The sequence below is a fragment of the Sebastes umbrosus genome, chromosome 22, assembly GCF_015220745.1.
Source record: "Sebastes umbrosus isolate fSebUmb1 chromosome 22, fSebUmb1.pri, whole genome shotgun sequence".
In the NCBI taxonomy this organism is placed as follows: domain Eukaryota; kingdom Metazoa; phylum Chordata; class Actinopteri; order Perciformes; family Sebastidae; genus Sebastes; species Sebastes umbrosus.
This window is the reverse complement of record NC_051290.1, coordinates 23601886-23627307: the sequence shown is the minus strand read 5'-3', so window position 1 is coordinate 23627307 and position 25422 is coordinate 23601886. Positions and strand designations below refer to the sequence as shown.

General features: G+C 42.2%; 1 protein-coding gene and 1 long non-coding RNA gene across 2 annotated transcripts; both read right to left on the bottom strand.

The window, feature by feature from the left end:
- On the bottom strand, nt 1-25422 carry LOC119482264. The gene is made up of 4 exons (XR_005205384.1): nt 25413-25422; nt 12889-12894; nt 2794-2803; nt 1-469 (listed from the first exon to the last, which is right to left on the bottom strand). It is a non-coding gene; the product is annotated as an uncharacterized LOC119482264 (long non-coding RNA).
- Nucleotides 5985-9287, bottom strand: LOC119482245 (retrovirus-related Pol polyprotein from transposon opus). Its single transcript, XM_037759742.1, has 2 exons — nt 6454-9287; nt 5985-6133 (listed from the first exon to the last, which is right to left on the bottom strand). The coding sequence occupies exon 1, from the start codon at nt 9211-9213 to the stop codon at nt 6649-6651; it is 2565 nt and encodes an 854-aa protein (XP_037615670.1). The 5' UTR covers nt 9214-9287; the 3' UTR covers nt 5985-6133; nt 6454-6648.

Below are 25422 nucleotides of genomic sequence, written 5' to 3'. Positions count from 1 at the left end.
GTCTTTCTATTATATCTATATTTCTATTATATATTATATTATATAATATTGTACATACATAATATGTACATAATATTTGTTCATATGCTATCCATTTTCTAGTATGTTTTTTTTTATTGTTTGGATATGGACTTGTAAGTTTGTGCATGTACCTGTGTGCACATGGCTCCATATTTAATATTTTTAATTATGTATTCTTCATATAATTATTATTATATTGAAATAAACATATATACTATATATTATATCATATGTACAGTATATTTTTTTTAGATTTTATCAATTTTATTCCATACATTTTGGATTATTTTCTACATGGACTTCTAGCCCTATCTACTGTACTGGCCACGTGCACGTCACGTGCTCGTGACTATGTGCACATGTATGCATGAAGGTATGTGTAGGCTAAATTATGAAATGTTGGGTGTCACTTTTGACCAAAACATATTGTGTTCATTTAGACTTGAGTCTCAATAAATGTGTTTTAATCAATGCATAAAAATGTCTGAATATGAATTCTTATCTTTAATGCCCTTTTTCTCAAAAGTAATGTTTCATGACAGTCGAACTTTGAAAGAGCATATCTCATTGAATATTTGGCGTAGAAAGATAATCTTGGTATTGCCATAAAGCTGAGACTTTCCTCTTTACAGTCAGACAGATAACTCAAAATGTGTTTCGGGGTCAATGTGACTCATAATGATGGAGCAGGTCACATATGTATTTTTATTCTAAAATGGAACAACTGCAATTCACCCAAGGGGATCAATAAAGTATTGATTCTGATTCTGATATCACTTATTAAACAATGTTTAATAAGGCTTTTTTTTGTAAAACAGCGCTGTCACCGCCGAATCACATCCTGAACACACCAGGAACGTCAGGAGCGCGGCGTGGTGGCTGCACGATTCACGCGTCGGGCGTTCACACCAGCTACGTTCCAGCTGCGTTCCAGCTGCATTCCAGCTGCGTGTCTGCTGTGTTTCTGATGCTGCTGTCAGCCCTTTCTTTCTACATAGAGTTTGCCTTTTAATGGCCATTTCATTTCATTATAAATATCATTTATATTTATTTTAGACCGAGAAAGGTTAAGAAACGTGTGGTAATTTGTAAATAATAGTAATAATCCACAATTAAAACTCCATACTATATTCATCCATGGAGCTCTCCAAGTCACTGCATGTTATAGAACAGTGGTTCTCAAACTGTGGTACGCGAGCTCTCTGTAGTGGTACTAAACTTCATTTAGTATTTTCATGTCAGGAATATGATTTATTTTATTAACATGTTAGATTGTTTCTAGTGAGATATTAAGGAGTTTATATAGTGACTTTAGTGTTGTAAACATTACTGTTGCTGCTCTAGAAACAACATTTAGCCCAGTTATATTTTAAATACAGTATATGTATAGCTAATATGCACACTTCAATATTTGTTTATTTATCGCAAGTCATATCGTCATCGCAATATTGAACAGTGTTATCGCACATGGCAGATCTTCCTCATATGGCGCAGGCCTAGTGTGAGAGGCTGCCCCCTGTGTAGAATGAGAGTTGTGTGAGAGTTTAAGTGCCAGTTCTAGTGCTACCGCTTTGACAAAAGTCAACAATAAATAATATTCTTATTAGGAATAAATTTGCCTCCTGTATGAACTGTGCATTGCTGAATAGGGTAGAGGCTACTGTATTTTAACATCGGACATAATGTTGGTACAAATATTTTCTGTGGTGGTACTTGGTGAAAAAAGTTTGAGAACCACTGGTTTAGAACACTGTCCGACACATATTTCAGAATAAAAGCATTGTGTTCACAAATGAAGGTATTCTGTCCACAGAAAAAACGCTTAGGGCTTTTATTTTGAAATGAAAGCAGGAAGTGTTGATTTAAAAATAAGTCTTTACTTCTTTGTCATCTCCGTAACATATTCTACAGATAGATATCGAAACTGTAGTAATCTTGCTGGTATGATGTTAATATACAGTCAATAGATCACTTTCACTGTCTGCTGCTGCTGTGAGACGCGCGCGGCACGCGTCAAAACAACAGGTAACACAGCCGCCACGCGCTCCTGACGTTCCTGGTGTGTCCGGGCTGTCAGTAACTGTTAAGGCGGAGAGTGGTACTGCAACACGGAAGATGACGAGAGGCTTCCAAAACAAAAACCTACAAAATGATAATAAATTCAGATGAAGTTCTGTGAGAAGTTGATGAGAGAAAAGCTGCTAAAATCAGGAAGACACCACAGTAACGGTAGAAAGAGCTGTGTTGTGTCGTGGTGCACGGTAGAATAGTACTTTAACACCTGCTCTTTGGTGGATTATGTATTTGCCGAATTACAGGAGATGCTTGGATAGATTCAGAGAAGATAGTGAATCTAATTTTATCATAACATTTGATCTGTAATCAGAACCACGCTGGTATTTTCCTTGTTTTTCGAAGGGAGTTCTGCTGATAGAGACACCAGCTCGGAGCGGGACTGTGCAGCCGCTGAGCGGTTCATGACCTTCTTTAATCATTTGTTAACTCCATCCTTCCGGTTATCACTGCAGTTTATTTTTTGACTGCTTCCTCCCACCAGCAGCAAAGTTATAACCGCCTGCTCCTGCGGGATCCCAATCGTAATGGCATCCTCTAAAGTAGAGCGCTGCACACACACACACACACACACACACACACACACACACACGCAATTCACGGCTCGTATTAAAACACTGTGATTCTGAAAGTATTGAAAGTATCAGTACTAATAAAAAAAGGCATCGGATCGTTTTTAACTGCAGGGTATCATGATACATTTCTGTATCTGTGCTGTGACATCATTGCATCAGCCCCCCCGTTAGTGTGAGTCGGACAGGTGAAGATCTAAAGTGGAAGTTATACCTTCTGCGAGTACGAGAGTGGTAATTTAGGTCATCAGAGGCTGTTGGCGTAGGCCCAGTGCGGATGTCTGGATGTCATCAGTTTGTTGTGACCACGCGGACTTGGCCAAGCCCAAACCCCAAGAAACAGCCCCAGAGTGGGTGTCTACATACTTTTGGGCATATAGTGTATTTGAATGTATTGCTAATAGACTGGAGAAAAACATGGACGTACAAATTTTAGAGCCTCTATAGTTGAGCTTAGGCTGGACTCCAGAATATAACTGTCTTAAAGGTCCCATATCATGCTCATTTTCAGGTCCATGTTTGTATTTTGTGTTTCTACTAGAACATGTTTACATGCTTTACATTCTTTTTCTCATACTGTCTGTCTGAATATGCCTGTATTCACGCTCTGTCTGAAACGCTCTGTTTTAGCGCATTTCAACAGAATGGCAACAGAATTGCATTGCTAGGCAACAGCTTGGTTCCATATTTACATCCTGTCAGCTGATGTCATTCACATACTCGGCAACAGGAAACAAACTGGGACCCATTTAGTATGTTTACGTTTGAAACCGTGTAATGGTCTAAATATTGTAGATTTGTGACATCACAAAGGGACAGAACAGCTTGTTTCAAAGGCACAATTTCTGAATACGGCCGTGTGTATTTATCTGGATTGAGTGTTTTGATACTTTCACAGTATTTATATAGCACTTAAACCTGACATGAAAATCTCACTTTTTACAATATGAGACCTTTAACCATCCTCTGTTAAACCCTTCACCTTCCAATCACCACCACCATTATAGCCCGGACCACCTCTAGTGGCTCCTCTTGATGTGAAGGAGCAGCAGAGGTCATCTGGAATCGCCGAGCTCTTCGCCCCGGCACACAGAGCGAGGCCAGCCACCCAGAAAAAACTCATTTCAGCTCATTGTCATACTGCAATCTCCTTCTTCCAGCCGCTGACCATCCGTAAGAGTCAGAATGATGCTGACCTGTGAATTGAGGGATGGGCTCTGAGGCTCAGCTATCACTTAAATGACATTTAATGGATATGGAAGTTATTTGGCACTTAGCCCCGCTGCCTAATAATGCATGGAAATAAAGATTTTTACTAACTTCTTTGCCTTAAAAAGGCTCAACACACACACACAAACATAAACCGTTCATTTGCACAAAAAAGAGGGTGATTCTCTCAGATGGGGATTCAAATTTTGGGATTGTTGCTCTGTTCAGCAGCATGTTTGAGGGAATCCCATTTGAAAAGAAACATCTGTCTCTGTAACTGGCAGAGCTCATTACAGTCAGACTTAAATTGATAAGAGCCCACTTTTGCACAACACAAGAGTCTGTTGTCTTTATGAGCCAACTTTGTCGTCTAACGGTGCCATTTTCTTATCGCTAACAGGCCAAAAACAGAAAAGACAACAGAGGTAATGGCTTCAGTATCATATCCCCTCAGTTTCATTCACTCGCAGGGGGGGTTGAGATTCATCACACAAGAGGCAGAGGCACCAATTCCTCCCCCACAGTGGTAGAAAATAGACCAGAATGCAATTCAGCCACGAGACAGGGACACAGCTGCAATTACACCAACGGCCAAATGATCACAAGCTGGGAGGCGGCAGGCCACACTCCCAGCCTTGATTGAAAACAATACGTCTATGTCATTGCTATGTGGGTTGATGAAAAGCATCCTGGGAAATGTAGTAAATCATACATCTTATCTTTTGTTATTTTCACGTTAAAGAAATCTGAAAATGCTTCTGAGCACATCTCTGTTAAACACCAGATTTAAAGTGGTGTTTCTGTGTGATTCTTTGTGGAGTTTTACAGATTAAATCAACTAAGTGTTAGTCCACTAAGAATTTATTTGGTCGTAGAAAGTCATAGAAAATACTGAACTGAATCTTGGAATTTGTTTATTTTGACTATTAAAAACAAGTTAAAAATTATATTTTAACCAATCAATTAATCAATTGAATTCAATCAATTAAAATAGTTAATCACAATTAATTGCATGATCCATCCATCCATCCATCCATCTTCAACCGCTTATCCGAGATCGGGTTGGGGGGCAACAGCTCCAGCAGGGGACCCCAAACTTCCCTTTCCCGGGCCACATTAACCAGCTCTGACTGGGGGATCCCGAGGCGTTCCCAGGCCAGTGTGGAGATATAATCTCTCCACCTAGTCCTGGGTCTTCCCCGTGGTCTCCTCCCAGCTCGTCGTGCCTGGAAAACCTCCCAAGGGAGGCACCTAAGGAGGCATCCTTACTAGATGCCCGAACCACCTCAACTGGCTCCTTTCGACGCAAAGGAGCAGCGGCTCTACTCCCGTGTCCCTCACGGATGACTGAGCTTCTCACCCTATCTCTAAGGGAGACGCCAGCCACCCTCCTGAGGAAACCCATTTCGGCCGCTTGTACCCGCGATCTCGTTCTTTCGGTCATGACCCAGCCCTCATGACCATAGGTGAGAGTAGGAACGAAGATTGACCGGTAGATCGAGAGCTTTGCCTTCCGGCTCAGCTCTCTTTTCGTCACAACGGTGCGGTAAAGCGAATGTAATACCGCCACCGCTGCTCCGATTCTCCGACCAATCTCACGCTCCATAGTCCCCTCACTCGCGAACAAGACCCCGAGGTACTTGAACTCCTTCACTTGGGGTAAGGACTCATTCCCTACCCGGAGTAGGCAATCCATCGGTTTCCTGCTGAGAACCATCGCCTCAGATTTAGAGATACTGATCCTCATCCCGACTGCGTCACACTCGGCTGCGAACCGATCCAGTGAGTGCTGGAGGTCGCAGACCGATGATGCCGACAGGACCACATTATCTGCAAAAAGCAGCGATGAGATCCCCAGCACACCGAACTGCAAACCCACCTGCCCCCGACTACGCCTCGATATCCTGTCCATGAATATCACGAACAGGATTGGTGACAAAGCGCAGCCCTGGCGGAGGCCAACCCCCACCGGAAACGAGTCCGACTTGTTGCCGAGGACCCGAACACAGCTCTCGCTTTGGGCTCAGGGTCTCCAATAAGGCCTGTTACGTCCACAATGTGGAACAATAACTTAACAACAACCAAATTTAAAACAGAGTCAAAGTGAAGTTCAGAATTTAACAGTTTATTAAAGGACAATTGGAGGTTCACAAATGTGGTGGAGGTAGGGACAATATAGTTGTGCCAAATAATCAAAATTAACAAACCAAAATTAGGCCTAACTAAATCTGTCTTCTTTAAACACAACAAACAAAAGGCTGACTAAGTTATCTAAAAACAGCAGGTTACAAAACATACAGGGGTAGGCAACAACCACTAAACCTAGTGTTTCTAGACATGAAAAGAACCTACGTGCAAAATGTACAGGGTACCCCAGACTTACCTATGCCCTCTACCTCCTTACCACAAACCTTAACTTTAATTTCCCACTGGAAACAAGTGTCTGCACAATTCAAATACTTCATTTACAAATGAGTCAGAGAGAGAGAGACAGCCCAGAGTGTGTCTCTTTTATGTGCAGCCCACGACAGCGATTGGCTGGATATAATGAGTGTGAGCCACTCAGCAGCTGGCAAACTCTGCACAGGTGGACTCCAATCACCTCCATTAACTCTGGATCCTGGAAGCCTCTGCAAGACAAGGAGGAGGGGCAGAACAACACAGGAGAAAAGCTCTGCAGGCCTGTCTGGCCCTGCAGGCACGTAACACCTCCACCCATAAGATTCCAACAATGGCTGGAATTATATACACACAATGCTATACTACAAACCTGCTAACTACGTGATAATGCATCAGCTACCACATTTTCAGACCCTTTTTTATGTACTATCTCTAGGTTGAACCCTTGAACCATCAGCGACCAACGCATTAAACGCTGGTTGTGATTGTACATCCTTGAGAGGAACACCAAAGGATTATGATCTGTGTAGACTCTAATGGGTTCAACACTGGATGCAAGATAGACCTCAAAATGTTGCAAAGCCAACAACAAAGCGAGGGCCTCCTTCTCAATAGTGGAATACTTAAGCTGATGCTTATTGAATTTGCGAGAAAAATAACTCACGGGATGGTCAACACCCTGGGTGTCCTCCTGCAGAAGCACCGCTCCAGCCCCGACACCACTGGCATCAACCTCCACCTTGAAAGGCAAGGAAAAATTTGGGGCAGACAAAACTGGACCACAACACAATAGAGCTTTCAGACTCTCAAAGGACTTTTGGCACTCATCCGTCCAAACAAAGGGCTTGGATGGACTGGTCAAAGTAGTCAGTGGGGCCGCCACAGTGGAAAAGTTCATACAATACCGACGAAAGAACCCGGCCATCCCCAGATAACGCCGTAATTCCCTCCTGGTGGTGGGTACAGGGAATGCCGCAATGGCAGCTACCTTTGCATCTGCAGGACGCACTCTTCCTTGACCGACCTGCTGACCAAGATAAAGAACAGTGCCTTTGCCAAAATCACATTTTGCAAGGTTAAGGGTCAAAGATGCAGCCGAAAGTCGGCAGAAAACTTCCCTTAATGTGGCCTTGTGGCTCTCCCAATCATCGGTGTAAACAACAATGTCGTCTAAATAGGCTCTGCAGTTTGAGACACCTCCAAGTACTTTGTTGACTAGTCTCTGAAAGGTAGCAGGAGCATTACACATGCCGAAGGGCATCACCGTGTACTGAAGGAAATGATCAGGGGTCACAAAAGCAGAAATCTCTGAAGCACGTGGAGTTAAAGGGACTTGCCAATACCCCTTTAACATGTCAAGCTTTGTGACAAATTTTGCCGGACCAATCTCATCAATACAGTCATCCATAAGTGGCAAAGGATATGCATCTGCAACAGTCACAGCATTCACTTTGCGAAAATCACTACAAAATCTAGGACTCCCATCAGACTTTATGTCTAAGAGACAAGGGGAGCTCCATGGACTACAACTTGGCACTGCAAATCCATTCTTAAGAAGATAATCAACCTCCTTTTTCATCACCTCCCTTTTTGCTGGACTTGCCCGATAAGCATTTCGCTTTATCGGCCGAGGGCAGGTCAAGACAATGTCGTGACTGACAACAGAAGTCCGGGAGGGAACATCACCAAACAAACCTGGAAACTCACCTATTATCTGTTCAATATCTTTACGCTGGTTACTACGGAGATGAGATAAGTATTGGGGCAAGTTAGACAATACCTCAGAGTTGCTCAACCTTGCCCCCTGTGGGGTGGCATTTCGCATCACCAACCCATCTTCATCACCAGCACTACTCACTCCTGCAAAAGAGACAACAGGTGAAACAACAGTCTTCACATCATGGACTGGAGATGACTCACTTTGATCATCTCGAGAATGATACAGTTTTATCATATTTACATGACACACTCGGGTCCGTCGCCTGCGGTCAGGTGTCTGGATAACGTAGTTTGTATCACTAAGCTTCTTCTCTACTACATAGGGACCTGAAAACTTGATAGAGAGGGCCGAACCAGACACAGGCAAGAGAAGCAAAACCTTGTCACCTGGCTGAAATGAATGGGCGACTGCCTTCTGGTCATAGTGCTGCTTCATCTTTACCTGAGAAGATTCTAGAGCCTCTTTAGCCATTGAGCAGGCGCGCTGCAGACGAACTTTAAGCATGGCAACATACTCAGGAACACTTTTTATCTTGTCTGTTGGAGACACCAACTGTTCTTTGAGAACCTTTAATGGACCCCTAACTTCATGTCCAAACACTAACTGTGCAGGACTGAAGCCAAGTGACTCTTGCACTGCTTCACGGGCAGCAAACATCAAAAGAGGAATGCCATCATCCCAATCTTTCTGACTGTCATGGCAGTGTTTGCGCAGCATTGATTTCAGAGTCTGGTGGAATCTCTCTAGTGCCCCCTTGCTCTCTGGATGGTAAGCACTAGAGGTAACATGCTTAATTCCTAAGGCCTTCAGGGCCTGAGCAAAGACTCTGGACTTGAAATTGGTACCTTGGTCAGTTTGTATCTCACGAGGCAGACCAAATACCGTGAAAAACTTCACAAGAGCCTTGGTGACAACCGGAGCTGTGATTTTCCGTAGCGGAATGGCTTCTGGGAATCTGGTGGAAGAGCACATAATTGTGACCAAAAACTGATTACCGCTCTTAGTCTTTGGCAACGGTCCAACACAATCAACAATTACTTTCCCAAATGGCTCACCCATCACTGGAATCGGGTTGAGAGGAGCAGGAGCAATCACCTGATTTGGTTTCCCTGAAACCTGACACACATGGCAGGTACGACAGTAACGAACAACATCAGACTTGAGTCCAGGCCAGAAGAAATGTCTAAGGACTCTATTATAAGTTTTTGTAACCCCCATATGTCCTGACCAATGGTGATCATGAGCTAAGGACAGTACCTGTGAACGATACACAGTGGGAACAACAACTTGGTAAGTTGCATTACAGTCTACATCTACATCCTCTGAAACTTCACTTGTCCAGCGACGCATCAACAAGCCATCATTTAACAGATAAGCCATTTTCTTTTTCTTAGCTTCTTCCTGACTAAAGACAGAAGACAGACATTTGGAAAGAGTGGAATCACCTTTTTGTGCAGCAATGTATTCCGCACGACTTGCCGGGAGTTCAACAACCTCTCGAGTGGACTGAGACATGATGTCAGCGGGCTGATCAGTAAGCTGACTATCAGACTGTGTCACAGCAAAATCAGGAACCTGGTCATTAACAAAGATAGTGTCAGACAAATCAAGATCATACTTCTTTGACTGGGCCCTGGTAACAGCACAAGCCGGAAAGACACTGGGGAGCAGTTGTCCCATTTGGTCAGACTCAGAAGTGGTAGGAGAGCTTTCAACCACCTCAGGAACTGGCACAACCTTACCACCAGCCAGATCATTGCTCAGAATAAAGTCAACACCCTTAATTGGTAACGCAGGAAGAACAGCAACTTTGCATAACCCACTAACCAGGGCATGGTGAACATGTACATTATGTAAAGGGGCCGGAATATAACTCATTCCAACACCCTGTACAATTGCACTTGAGTTACATGATGATATAGACGACAATGGTAAGATACCTGCTCGAATTATCGACTGGGAACCTCCTGTGTCTCTCAAAATCGTTACCGACTGCTGGTCTTTTGGATCACCAGTAAGAGAAACAAAACCTTTTTGAATGAAAGGTTTGAAACAGGGATCAGGTTCAACATCCTCACTGTGAACTTTCTTGATTCCTGGCATGGACACAGTCTTCACCAGACCCACACCTTTCGGTTGTGTCGGGTTATATGGATTTTGTTGTTTACGCTTTAGAGTCAAACAATCAGCAATAAGATGACCTTTTTTTCGACAGTAAAAGCACTCACGATCACTACGTGGAGGAGACCGTGGTCCCCAGGTTTTCTCCAGTGAGGGATCAGGTCTCACAGGACGCGACACAGTGACTTTATCTGGACGAGAGGAAGACACAAACACATTCTTGTGAGTAAGAACAAACTCATCAGATAGTACTGCTGCTTTACTCACTGAGGTCACCTTCTGTTCATTTAAGAACATCACCATTTTATCTGAGAGAGAATTCTTAAAGTCCTCCAAAAGAATCAACTGACGGAGGGACTCAAAGTTATTCTCAACATCATTGGCTGCACACCACTTATCAAAAAGAACACCTTTCTCTCGTACAAACTCAACAAAGGTCTGTTCAGCCAGTTTCCTATGATTCCTGAACTTCTGTCTGTAGGCCTCTGGCACAAGCTCATAGGCACGCAAAATAGACTCCTTTAGAACCTTATAGTTCAAACTGTCTTCCAACGAAAGAGATGATACTACTTCCTGTGCCTTACCTACCAACTTACACTGTAATAAGATAGGCCACATGTCCTTGGGCCAATCTAGTGCAGTAGCAATCCTTTCAAATGCACCAAAGTAAGAATCAACTTCTGGCTCTCTAAATGTTGGCACGAGTGCAATATGCTTACTTACATCAAACCTAGTTTTATGAACATCATGTTTTGGTACACCCTCCTCGGAAGATTTTAGGGACCGATTGGAAGTGATTCTCAGGGCCTCTAAATCAAGCTCCCGTATTCTAACTTCTGCCTCCAGTTCTAATTTACGAAGTTGTAATCGATGATCATACTCTGCCTTACGCACCATTTCCTTCTCTTCTAACTGAAGGCGAGCCAGACGAACCTTAAGCTTAGCATCACTGCTAGAACCTCGACTGCCTGGAGAGAAAGCCTCAAAGCGTGGTAATGTTGCAGGAGGAGGATCACTTTCAGCTAATTTCCTCGGAGGAGTAGTTGATTCTATTTGCTCCTCCTTGGGAGTCTTTGGTTCTTCTAGGGAACCTGCATCATGTAAACTTCCATCAACAGAGGAATCAGGGTTGCCTGGAACCTCTAAAACATTTAATTCAACCAATTTTTCAATTAATTTCGCTTTTATTTCTTTTTTTACACTATATTTGGACACTACAATGTTGAAGTGTGCCGCAATGCTAAGTAAGTCGTCTTTACGACATCTCTCAACTTGCTCCAAATTAGGACCATTCACAAAATCCTGTAGATTAAATGCCATTTTTTTTTTTACACAGATTTCCAACTACCACAGTGACTCATCAATTCGGTTGTTGATTTGTTCATGGGAAAAGTATCCCGGACGAGCCCCCATTTGTTACGTCCACAATGTGGAACAATAACTTAACAACAACCAAATTTAAAACAGCACAGACATACTGGGATAACAAATGGCTAAATTGCCTGAGGAAAATGAAATGTGATCGCTTCCACTTTTAAAACATTTTAATCAGTTAAAATGTGTTGAAATTATTATTCATGGGAGCTTTTAAAATGTATTACTGTACCTGCATGACAGAAAAAGATCAAGTTGAAGCACTTTAATAAATGAAAGTAGCTGGAGTTGAAGCACTGAAAGATATTACAATGGAAGAGCTGACAGGAACTAGAGCAGGGATGGAAAGAGAATATTATACTCTTGTAAAAATACTGTTACTTTAAAGTAGGGCTGTCATTCCATTCAAATATTTAATCATGATTAATCGCATACTAATTGCTCATTTTTTATCTGTTCAAAATGTACCTTAAAGGGAGATTTGTCAAGTATTTAATTCTCTTATCAACATGGGAGTGGACAAATATGCTGCTTTATGCAAATGTATGTATATATTTATTATTGTAAATCAATTAACAACACAAAACAATGATCCAGAAACCCTCACAGGTACTGCATTTAGCATAAAACAATATGCTCAAATCATAACATGGCAAACTGCAGCCCAACAGGCAACAACAGCTGTCAGTGTGTCAGTGTGCTGACTTGACTATGACTTGCCCCAAACTGCATGTGATTATCATAAAGTGGGCATGTCTGTAAAGGGGAGACTCGTGGGTACCCACAGAACCCATTTACATTCACATAGCTGGAGGTCAGAGGTCGAGAATCCCTTTGGATATGGCCATGACAGTTTTTCCTCGGCAAAAACAACCTCTCTAAATCACAAAACACCACTGCTCCAAACCTCATCATTGATGGCTTCTCTGTTCCATTCTCCACCCACGTCAAGAGCCTTGGGGTCACCCTAGACAGCACCCTCTCCTTTGCACCCCACATAAAAAATAACGTCACCCGGACTGCTTTCTTCCACCTCCGCAACATCTCCAGACTCCGCCCATCCCTGTCTCCAGACTCCGCTCATCCCTGTCTCAAGACTCCGCCCATCCCTGTCTCCAGACTCCGCCCATCCCTGTCTCAAGACTCCGCTCATCCCTGTCTTACTCCAGCACAGAAATCTTGGTCCACGCGTTTGTCACATCCCGGATTGATTACTGCAACGCTGTCCTCTCTGGCCTTCCCACCAAACTGCTCAACAGACTTCAAATCATTCAGAACTCTGCTGCCCGGATCATCACCCGTACCAGATCCTCCGACCACATCATCCCCATCCTCATCCAACTACATTGGCTCCCTGTTCAACACCGGTTTGACTTCAAAAACCTTCTGCTCACCTACGAAGCCCTCCACAACCTGGCCCCCACCTACCTCACTGACCTCCTTCAGGAGTACACCCCTTCCCGTTCCCTGAACTCATCATCAGCTGGTCTTCTGACCACCCCCCCACCTCACACCTCAGCACTATGGGAGCTAGGCCGTTCAGCTGCTCTGCTCCCAGGCTCTGGAACTCCCTCCCTCCTCACATCCGGCAGTCTGACACTGTTACTACATTCAAATCCCACCTCAGAACTCACCTGTTCAAACTGGCCTATTCCCTGTAGTGTCCATCAGTCCATCATGTGTGTCTGCATAAATATGTCTCTGTCATGTCTGGTTGTTTTTATCTGTTTGAGTATAACTTTATCTTTGTAAGGTGTCCTTGGGTGTCCTGAAAGGCGCCACCAAATAAAATGTATTATTATTATTATTATTATTATTATTATTATTATCATTATTATTATTATCATTATTAATACAATTTAGCGCAACTTCGTAGTGTTATTTAGCCTCCTTCCCGACAAGCTAATATGACATGGTTGGTACCAATGGGTTCCTTAGGTTTTCGATTATTATACATCGTTAAAGGTCCCACATTGTAAAAAGTGAGTTTTTTATGTCTTTTATATTATAAAGCAGGTTTCATAGTTATATAAATACTGTTAAACTATCAAAACGCTCAATATACAGAGAAACACACAAAGCCCGTATTTAGAAACTGTGCGTTTGAAACAAGCCGTTCTGTCAATTTGTGATGTCACAATACACAATATTTAGACCATTACACGGTTTTAAACGTAAACATTCTAAATGTGTCTCAGCTTATTTCCTGTTGCAGTGTATGTAAATAACATCAGCTGACAGGAAGTAAACATGGAAGCTGTTGCCTAGCAATGCAATTCTGTTGCAATTCCATTGAAATGCACTAAAATGGAGCGTTTCAGACAGAGGGTGAATACAGGTATTTTCAGAGAGACAGTACGAGGATAGTAATGTGTTTTTTGAACATTACAGCATGTAGAGCAGCACGTCTAGTAGAAACACAAAATACAAGTATGAACCTGAAAATGAGCACGATATGGGACCTTTAATGCATTAAAGAAATTAGTGCGTTAAAACGAATTTGCATGAACGAGTTATTATTGTGTTAACTTTGACAGCCCTAGTTCTATAAAAGTAGTTTTAGACTGATGCAATGTGTTCAAAACAAAGAGTAAACATCTTGCATGCAGCGGTGCGCCAGCTGCAGTGTATATGCAAAACAGACCGTGTGTGTGTTGGTGGTGAGTGTGAAGTTGTTGGTGGCATTCTAGCTGTGAACGTAGCTGTAGCAGTGTGTGAACAGTTTATTTGTCGGTGAATAAATGCTACAACTCCTCCGCTAGAGCGAGACGCTCTTAAGGTGGGTTGTTAAGGTGGACCAGCTTTTCTCCTTTATGTGACGAGCTGCTCTGAGTTTTGCTCAGCTTTTTAATTAATTATTAATATTTCTTTTAACCGTTTTAACTGATAGCGTTAATCGGTTAAAATTCTTAATGTCGGTTAATGGTTAATTATTAACATCCCTAGTGGATATGCCTTCAGATAACCATGCAAAGTTTTGACTGTGGAATGTAAGATGAAGTAAAGAGCCAACAGACTTTAAGCTGCGATCCGTCTTCAACAACACTGCAATTAAAAGTGCAGAGCTTCTTAAATGAGACACAAAGTAAGCAGTAAACACATTTAAGCATTAGGCTTTACAACCTCCATAAGAACAGAACCAATAATGCAGGTTTTGTTTTGGTGTGTTCATCACAGGCTAGAGATCTGAGTTTCACAGGTCAGATAATTCAATGTTTGTATTGTTATTATTCCAGTCATTATCCCCTTCAGACTCTCTGCCGTCCTCGTTTTGCTCACTAAGCAGCATTAAAATGACCTTTTAAGATATTGTTGTATTTTTAAACACATAGCGACGTCTCTGATGATGTATTCACTGTCTCTGCAGCCCCGGCCGCTGCATCCATATTCATGCAGCTTGTTTTGATTCTCAAACATTTGGCGCACAGACACCATCACTGGGAGCAGCCAAATCCAAGAAGCTCTATTGTTTTGGCTCATCTATTTTCTCGCCTCCCGCTCCGTCTTTCCTCTTCTCAATCCCTCTTTTCTCTGTCAGGAAGAGGTTGCCCTTTCCTCTCCGTCCAGCTGGGGAATGCTAATGGCGACGCGGCGAGGCCAAGACGATTAGCCAGACGTTGCACACAACGCAAGCTAGCAGACCCGAAACACACCGTGTATCAGTGAGCAACAGGAAACACACCGTGACACACGCACGAAACGCACAATGACAGACAATTGGTAGTGTCTGGCTTTTGTTTAGTAAACCTGTAGTTCAGGCCAAGAAACAGAGGAGCTGCAAAATGGGAAGAGAGGTACTAGAGAGAGAGAGAGAGAGAGAGAGAGAGAGAGAGAGAGAGAGAGGGGGGACTGAGTCACTACTACAGACAAACTGCAGCAAATACTGATTTAAGAAATCATGATTCATGCTCAGGACGGAACAAGTGTCATGAAACACCATCTACTATATTAACCCCCAATAAAAGAGAAGTGCACCGGTAGCATTGCACTCCTATAACATGACTCACGATGGACGGTTCATTCAAAATCCATGCCCCAAAACCAGATATCATTTGTTTTAATACACACATTCTTCTACCTTGTTAAAAACCTGCCGCCTATACATTACCCATAATGCAACCCGAGAGATTCAGGTGTGTTATGTTAGTATCGAGTAATCTCTCCTCGAGCTAGCCTCAAAAAGAGATGAAGAGCGGACCAAAGAACGTTTATCGCCAAGAAGTGAAAGTCAATTGTTCGTTCCGTTGCAACATCAGCATCCAGCAGCAGAGCTACGCTTCCGCCATTTAGGACTGAAAGCGACTACCGAACGCCAATAAAAACGTCTGTCTAAAAAGTGCCGTACAAAAAGCAAAACAACATTATTTTTATTCTATTGTCATATTCTACCGAAACAACCTGAACAATAAAATATTATAAATATAATAAGCCTTTTCAGTCCAAATTGGCAGCAGCAGCTGTTGTCAAAAAAACACCAGAGTTTTGTCTCTTTGCTTCTATACTCTTTGAGCGGGCTACAGAGGTCCGGTAAACTCACCCGCCGCCGATGTGGGGTGGGGGTAGTCACCACTATTGGCATAAGCCTATGGCATTTTACACTGCATAAATTAGCCTTATGGCTAGCTGACTTTTCCTTACTCATAGTTTTCCTACTCTCATCAAGGCCCAGACACATTTTGCGTTGTCTCACGTCGCCCGTGTCTTGGCTGAAAAGTTGCACTTGAACACAACGCACTTACAACCAACGGCCAACTACCACGTACGTCTGCACCTGCATCTGCCGAGGACTGCGGATATACAAGCCGTTGTTGTGATACGTACATGAAACAGAGCAGCGTTTTTCCACCATTTTCACAGTGAAAATACAGTATCTGTGTGTTGGAACGATCAGATGACACAAAGATGAAAAATAAGAGCTTTCTGTGTGTGCCGTCTTGACTTTACTCGTTGGCTTGCTTTCCTCACGTCCGTCTCTCTTCTCGTGCACTGATTCGTTTAAGCTGAACAGCCAATCAGAGCGAATTCTCTCACTGACGGGCTCCACCGCCGATTCAACATGCTGGGGGTGGGGTTAGTCACCATGATCAGCTTAAGCCTGTCACATTTTACACTGCATAAATTAGCCGTGCGGCTAGCAGACTTGTCTTTACACATAGCTATTCTACACTCACTTGTGAGTAGATCTCCTGACAGAACACCACGGTTGAATTTCAGCTTGCATGCACGTTTTTTCAGCCTAATATTGTTGAAACTAGGGATGTCACGAGAACTGATACTTCGGTACCAAGTCGATGCCCAAATTCTAAAAAAGTGGCGGTACTCTTTTTCTACAGTACTGAAGGTACCGTACGATGCCTGTAATGGTCATTGGTAGGGATGTGACAGTGAGGAAAATTTCCCACTGGTTAATAAACTTGTGACCGATTACACCAGACATTTTACAAGAAAAGATGACGGTCAACATGTGCATAGCGCTGACTCTGATCTTGTGTGTCCAGCCTCTCTGGTAGAGCTTTTGCTGCGGGGCTCCACTGCGGGGGTCTACCTGGCGCCGCTGCTCCGTGCTCACCGGCTGTGACAGCTCCATCCACCTCGCGGCGATTACTTCATTAACGTTATTGTTCCCTTATAGAGTTGAGATTAAACGTGAAATATTGCCAAATAGGTGCGTTTGCTTTACACTTCCACAACAAATCCTCTGCCATTTTCGGTCTGTCAACTCTCTCGTCCCCTGTGTGACAACTGCTACTCTGAGCCAACGGACCAGATGCGTTCATGGTCAGTATATAGCGTCCGTCGTCTGACTATCGATTGATAACTTGCCGCTGATACGCCAAAATGAACGAAATGGATCAATTCTTTTTATCTATTACTTAAAGGCTACATGCCTCTGTTTTTTGTAATGTTCAAGTGTTTTTAATAAAAGAGTACGTGTTGAATTCCATGGGATTTATTGTTGTTGTTGTTTTTTTTGTACCGTGGTATCGAATTGGGTGTAAAGTCAATGTTGAACAGTTCCCCTTTAAGTTAATTTCAGGCAAACCTTTTATGCAAATTGCAAAAGCCTCCCTTTAAACTTTAAACTTTGCAGTGTTTCAATTTTAGCTGTCAACATTTCACAACCGCTAATTCAGCTTCATGGCAGCAGTTGAAGTGCATTCTGGGACAAAAACTAGCCTAGCAGCTCCATCTTGATCTACCTACAGCCAAAATCCTCCCCAGGTTTCCTTCTAATTGGCCGAGCTTGGCCCATTCAAGATTTTTACAAAAGTATCTGGAAGGTCTTTACAGATAAAGAGTTTGCCTGGATCTAAGCAATCAATCAAAGTCCGTGGTGGATCAAATCAGATGAAACCTCCACACACAGGGAGACAGGTCGGCATGTAGATAAAACTAAACAATCATCAGACGTTCAAGAGAAGTTGAAGAGTCTTGAAGAGCGGTATCTCTACAGGCTGATCCACATTTTTCACCATTTTCTGACATTCTATAGACCAAACAACTAATCGATTAATCGAGAAAATAACCAACAGATTAATAGTTGTAGCTCTAATTCAGTTCTCTTAGTATATCCATCAGGGTTGGAGAGAGTACTACAATATCAAGTGAAAGTACTGTTACTTTGAAGATTTTTTACTTAAGCACCAGTCAAATTGGTTAAAAAAAAAGTCAGAAAATGTAATCTGAGTGTGTAAAAAGGGAAAGGGGAGTTGGAGAGAGGGTAAAGAAAACATGTATATGATGATGTTGTATGATAGCTCTGTTCAGGTAAAGAACACATTTAGTCTACAAAATAAAGTGCATTAACATGTCAACTATAGCAGCCACATCACACCACAGAGCCCTCCTGTCTAAACAGATTAATGACTGATCCCAGTGGGAAGTTGTGCCATTACAGCAGCTTACAGCAAAAACACTACACAATACTTAACAAAAATAGCTTCAAATAACTGCTATTGTGTCTGTTACCTCGTTAGTTAGTTAGTTAGTTAGTTAGTTAGTTAGTTAGTTAGTTGTGTGTCCTTTATCCTTTTTATTTAGTTAGTTAGTTAGTTAGTTAGTTAGTTAGTTGTGTGTCCTTTATCCTTTTTATTTAGTTAGTTAGTTAGTTAGTTAGTTAGTTAGTTGTGTGTCCTTTATCCTTTTTATTTATTTAGTTAGTTAGTTAGTTAGTTAGTTTTGTGTCCTTTATCCTTTTTATTTAGTTAGTTAGTTAGTTAGTTAGTTGTGTGTCCTTTATCCTTTTTATTTATTTATTTATTTAGTTAGTTAGTTAGTTAGTTAGTTAGTTAGTTAGTTGTGTGTCCTTTATCCTTTTTATTTAGTCAGTTAGTTAGTTAGTTAGTTGTGTGTCCTTTATCCTTTTTATTTAGTTATTTAGTTAGTTAGTTAGTTAGTTGTGTTTCCTTTATCCTTTTTTTAAATTGATGTAGTTAGTTAGTTAGTTAGTTGTGTGTCCTTTATCCTTTTTTAAATTGATGTATTTATGTAGTTAGTTGGTTAGTTAGTTAGTTGTCTTTTATCCTTTTTTTGTTTATTTATTTAGTTAGTTAGTTGTGTGTCCTTTTATCCTGTTTTGATAATCGATTAATCGGTTTGAGTCATTTTTTACAAATAAATAGTACAAATTCTCTGATTCCAGTTTCTTAAATTGTGTTGTTGTTGAGTTGTGGACAAACAAGACATTTGAGGACGTCATCTTGGTTTGATTAGTATATTCATCAGGGCTGGAGAGAGTACTACAATCACTACTTGAAAGAATGTTTAAAGTAGAACCTTGTAAATGTAGTAAAGTACAATAGCCTACTTTAGTGTGAGTAAAATTACAGATTTTTTAAATTACAGGACACAAAAGCACAAAAAACAGAGACGCACCAAGCTTTATAACTACAATGTAAACCCATCCGCGTCAATATTAACGCTCTAGGAAAGTGCGCCGAAAGTGTGGTGCGTCACGTTACAATCAGCCGTTTGTCCATGTCCCGTGTTCACAACGTTCAGCTTCATTTTAACTGTAGTTTTAAGCCCAACCATGTAGTTTTTTCCTAAATCTAACTAGTGCTTTTATTGCCTGAACATAAGCATGTTTTTGTTTGCTTCACAACATAAAGCACGTGTTTACTGTGATCGAACTGAGTGACGCCAAGAGGTCTGACAAAGCCTCAGTATGTGACGAGTTGGGACGGGAACGCGTTGCATTTTCTTCAAAAAAGGGAAAAAGTCCAGAGTGCTCGGAAGTTCAAATCAGTGTGATGAAGGTGCTCTTTGGTGGGTTACACAAAGGTTAAAAATAGAGGGAGTCCAAGGCACTCTTCTGGCAAAAAATAAAAAGCCTTTATTCAAATGGCTATTTCATGATGAAATGCTAAAAACAATGCTGGTACATGTTCAGATAGAGCTGGGTAACAACCCACACGTAGCGGCACAAACAGCCTTCTTCAGGGTGGAACCCTCAGCACACAGCTTTCCCTTTTGTGAGTACACAGACAGTTGATGATTGCAAACACTTGAGCAAGAGGCCAATAAACTCTCAGGTGACAGGTGCAAAATGTGGTCACTAGATGGCTCTACAGGAAGTCAAGAAAGCAGAGAAAATAAGAAAAATAAAATAAGAAAATAGAATGTGGATGTAAAAAGTTTCTCTCTGCAGTAATAATTTCAGTTGATCACAATCCCAAATGTTCTTTTTGATGGTTTCTAGGCCTTTAACCATCAGGCTGTCTGGATTGCTATTATACACTTCATAAAAGTGCTTAGCCATAGGGTAATTCAAATGAGCTTTTCGGATTGCATACTTATGTTCAGAGACTCTATCTTTCAGTCGTCTCTTTGTCCGGCCGATGTAAAAACAACCACAGGTACAGGATAAACGGTACACAACAAAAGTAGTGTTACAGTTATTCACGTTTTGATGTCATACACCTTATGAGTCTTAAGGTCACTAAATTGTTTTCAATCGCGTTGCATTTCCTGACTGGTTTCTTCAACAGAAAGTCGGCAAAACATCATTTAAATCTCTGAACAAATTGGACAAGTGGCGTGTGATGCTGTGAGCTGAAGGGGACTTTAACCAGAGCCTCAGGACTCTGCATGCAGTTGGAAGTTTAATGGTTGCTTATCTTAGCTCACTTTCTGGATATCTATTGGATCCAGTAAGCTTCAAAAGAGACTTGGAAAGACATTCAAGACTTTATGTGACTGTGGATAAGTAAGAAAAATGGAAAATCCCCCCTAACCAGCCATCCCTTTATTCTGCAGCTCAGACGTCTGGAACAGCAGCTGCACCTCAGAAGTGAGAAGTAAAGAGTGAAAAGCTGCCAGCTCCTTCTGATTGTGCAAAGCTAACAGAGTGAAAGTCTGCTTCCCGGCCCGCCACTGATCAATAGCTCATATGCAGTTTGGCAGCACTGCTTTAGATGCGTATCTGCCCGGGCCGAATGGTCACTATCTCCACCGGCACACTTTAATCAGACTGAGTTATTGGGATCTGTGGCTCAGGGTGAACTGGGGGGAACGACACACACACAATGCGGCCAATCAATCACCTTAATTGATCGAGTGAATAACAGGAAGAATGGGCTCAGAAGTCTCCAGGCACAGGAGCAGCATTGGGGTGCGTTTGTGCGAGATGATAGCCACTGAATTGAATTGGCAGGGATCCATTTACTGTGTGTGTGTGTGTGTGTGTACTTGTTTTCATGACAAATGAGGACAAGTTTATGATAACACACCTTCAATATGAGGACACTCGGAAAAATTAGGCCAATTTTGGCGTCCTCATTTTTCCGAGGCTCACCACAGTGTTCTTGAGCGTCCGTAGCATTAAAATCAGCTCTGACCAAAATATAGCCTTAGACAAAATCTCAACAGATGCATGGCTCGGATATACTTTGATTCCCAGGTCTCTCGGAGTTTGGGAAGGGCACGACCTCAGTTGTCACGTTTCTTTCAAAAGTTCTAATATTGTCTATAAACACATACGTGTGGTCGTGTGGTGAATGAAGGGTGTAAAACCGAATCTAGTAACACAGCCGAAGCCAACCAAACAAAAACATGGTGGTGTAGGAATGGAGAGATCTCATCTTTATCTTTAAATCATGTTAATACATCTATTTAGAATAAAACTTAAGTCTTTTTTTCTGTTTTGTTTTCTTTTACAGATTTATACAAATAAAATTCTTCTGAATATCTGGATGAAAAATTATTCTAAAATAAAATAAAAAATAATTTCAGCCATTTTCCTGAGTTACAACTGTGCAGCTATTTTTCATAATCCAAACAGAGATGGTAGCCAGAAATTACATTTTATTGATCAATTAGTACAATGTGAAGCACAATTTTAAAATGTATTATATTATCATATGAGTTACATTTCTTTATATTGATGTTTCTTCCAATATCATACAGAAGGTGTGAACGTTTTGCTTGTGTTTTACAAAAAAGAGCAAGGACGTGCCGTTCATCTTTATCTATATCTTTACTACAATGATGAGTTCACTGTCCAGTGCAGTAACAGATATTAGTTCATCTTAAAATATGGACAGAAAACCACAGAAACATGTTGAAGTTTTAAAAAATGAAAGTGACCGTTAACACTAACGTTAGCTACGTTTCTTTGTTAATATCGCAAAGTTAGCTAACTTATTTTAAAATAAGTTAACTAAAAATACTTAAACATTGATGGAATAAATAAACTTGTTTCCTCTTCGAACAGAAAAAAACAAGAATTACCGCCTCACGGTGGCAGTTTACATCCATGTCTGTCAAACATGTCATCACTTCATCATTTTATCATAATAAATATTTGTGTGAAATTGTTATAATTAGCATATGAATTTTTGAGTTATGGGCAAAAATGTGTTTTGTGAGGTCACAGTGACCTTTGACCTTTGACCACCAAACTCTAATCAGCTCATACTTGAGTCCAAGTGGACATTTGTGCAACTTGTGTGCTGAGTTTAATATCAAATCCAGTTTCCATCATTTTAAATCAACATTTTAAAATAACATGATGACACTTAACATTTACAGAACCAAGTCAGTAAGGAAGAAAGCATTCACATCATCAGTTCAGTGTTCACTGCATCCATTCAGATAAACCTCCTTTGTGGTAAAACAGAGGGAACGGTGACATTAGCTGGCAGAAAGCAGCTCCAGCAGGAACAACAGAACATGAACGGTGGTGAGAACGACACGACCGCTTCAACACGGATTTCACACATAAAAATGGAATTTTCCTGTATGTACATGATTAGTGTATATAAAATCTAGAGTACGCATGTTAATCAGTTCTGTTTGATTATTTTACATTAAACATTATATAAAATATGAAGGTGCTGACTTTCCACCAAAATCCAGACGAATCTGTTTGTAGTCAGTTGAGAAACTGAAGTGAAGCCTCAACTGAATTCAGATTTGATCTAATTATTTCTGTTTGTTACAAGCAAATATTTATCTTCTATAATATGAGAAATGGCTGGTATTGGAGAAGAGAAGTGGATCCAGCGTCGGAGGCTCCCATTCATTCCTCTGAGAGCATCTCAGTGGAGCATGAAGACAAAATGGATTGACTGCCGAGTGATGAAGTACCCGGATCATCAGGTGATCTTCCTCATCCATCGGCCCATAGAGCAGGAGCAGTAGTGTGTCCTTCAACTCCTCCTCCTCCTCCCGGCCCTCGCTCCTTTAACTCCTCCTCCCGGCCCTCGCTCCTTGAACTCCTCCTCCCATCCCTCGCTCCTTTAACTCCTCCTCCCAGCCCTCGCTCCTTTAACTCCTCCTCCTCCTCCCAGCCCTCGCTCCTTTAACTCCTCCTCCTCCCAGCCCTCGCTCCTTTAACTCATCCTCCTCCTCCCAGCCCTCGCTCCTTTAACTCCTCCTCCCGGCCCTCGCTCCTTTAACTCCTCCTCCCAGCCCTCGCTCCTTTAACTCCTCCTCTCGGCCCTCGCTCCTTTAACTCCTCCCGGCCCTCGCTCCTTTAACTCCTCCTCCCAGCCCTCGCTCCTTTAACTCCTCCTCCAAGCCCTCGCTCCTTTAACTCCTCCTCCTGGCCCTCGCTCCTTTAACTCCTCCTCCAAGCCCTCGCTCCTTTAACTCCTCCTCCTAGCCCTTGCTCCTTTAACTCCTCCTCCGGGCCCTCGCTCCTTTAACTCCTCCTCCTAGCCCTCGCTCCTTTAACTCCTCCTCCCGGCCCTCGCTCCTTTAACTCCTCCTCCAAGCCCTCGCTCCAGCCTCGGTCTGGGTCTCATTCACATGAACAGAGGAAGGGAAATAACTCTGGATTCAGCTATTAGTGCGTTTTACACCTTTTAGGACCTAATGATTTAAATAATGTCTATCAGAGTGTTCATATTGGGGAGTTGATTCACCTCAAAATAAATGATCCACTGAGTTACAGACGTCTCTTTCACAATGTAAGTCTAGGGGAAAAAGTCTTTTTGGGCCCAATGGCATCACGTGATGGACGCGAGAGTTGTAGTACCGCCGTTTGGCCTCTACGAAAATGGGCGTCAAACTTTATTAACTTCCACTGTTTTAGAAATATGTGGAAATAAACAGCAAAACTCCATCATTCCACAGGGTGGAGCTGCGACACAAAGCAAAGCAGAAAGATCTATTTAAATGTGTTAAAGGGACTGTTTGTAACTTTTTAAAGGTATAAATCTACCGGGTCGGGATCCAATGTGTGCTCGCATATGCGCGCTCGCCGCTCGCGTATGCGCACTCGCGTGTGGCTACACTGTACTCTGCTCCGCTGCCTGCTTGTCTTCACTCGCGCATTCTCGCTCCACCTCACGTTCATGCGCGCTCACTAACGTTACTCGCTGCGGAGCCCCACTGCCTCAGCCCCGGAGGCTAAAGCCCCGGAGGCTGAGGCAGGAAAAGCCAACACAAGGATCAGCAGTGATTCATGGAGAGACCTTTGTCTGGTCAGCTAACATTACTGCCAAGCAGCTGAAATATAGAGTGATATTGTGCTTTTAGCTGACGTGTGTCTCCTCACTGGTTTGAGTAATGCTCGTTCAAGTCTATTTAGAGCGAGCACAAGCGCGAACCCGACGCTGACTTTCGTTGACTTAACGGCCACAGGTGTCGCTGTTAACAAGACATTCTTACAAATAGTCCCTTTAATCTACAGTTATGTTGTCATGAACTGAACTATTCTGCAGAGGCACTTTGGGTTCAGAAGATATGAATGAATAAAAAAATAATAATAAAATAAGATGCAGGTCCAGGTGGTGAACCTCTGTGGATCATCAGGACACGGCTGATCTTCTCAACACATCCACTTTTCTGATCACTCAGACTGACAGAGACCACGGCTTCCATCTGATGAGAGAAGAAGAGAACAGAAGTCATGAATCAGTGTTTACAGGGACTCCCTTCATCAGCTGTCAGTCACTGATGCAGCACACAGTTCATTTATAAAACGATCATCAGCAGAACCAACCTCCATATCTCCGCTCACTACTCAATATCTCCAACAGTAACTGCAATTTATCTTCTAGCTAATTCATCAGTGTGGTCGTTCCTAAAGTCTGCACCTCCTCTGGTCCTCACTCATTCCAGTGTGCTGCTCCTAGTGACTGGAACGAGTTAATAAAGACACTAAACCTCCACACCCTCATCCCGTTACCCTCCTTTAATAGCTCTATGGGCAGACCACATCATGGTTACTAAATGTAACCACGGTTCTATGAAATAAGAGCCAGTGATCTGAGGCTTCAGTCAGACTGATCTCAGAGCTGTGACAGAGATGAACTGATCAATGAGAGAACAAAGACTTTCTGATCAGATTTGATGGTACGACAGTTTGATGGATGAGGACCACTGTCTCTATACATGTTGTGATGCTGTCAGCTGTAATCCAGCTTTATTTCCTGGAGACATGAACACAACAACAACATCTTCTTCACATCAACTCTAACACAT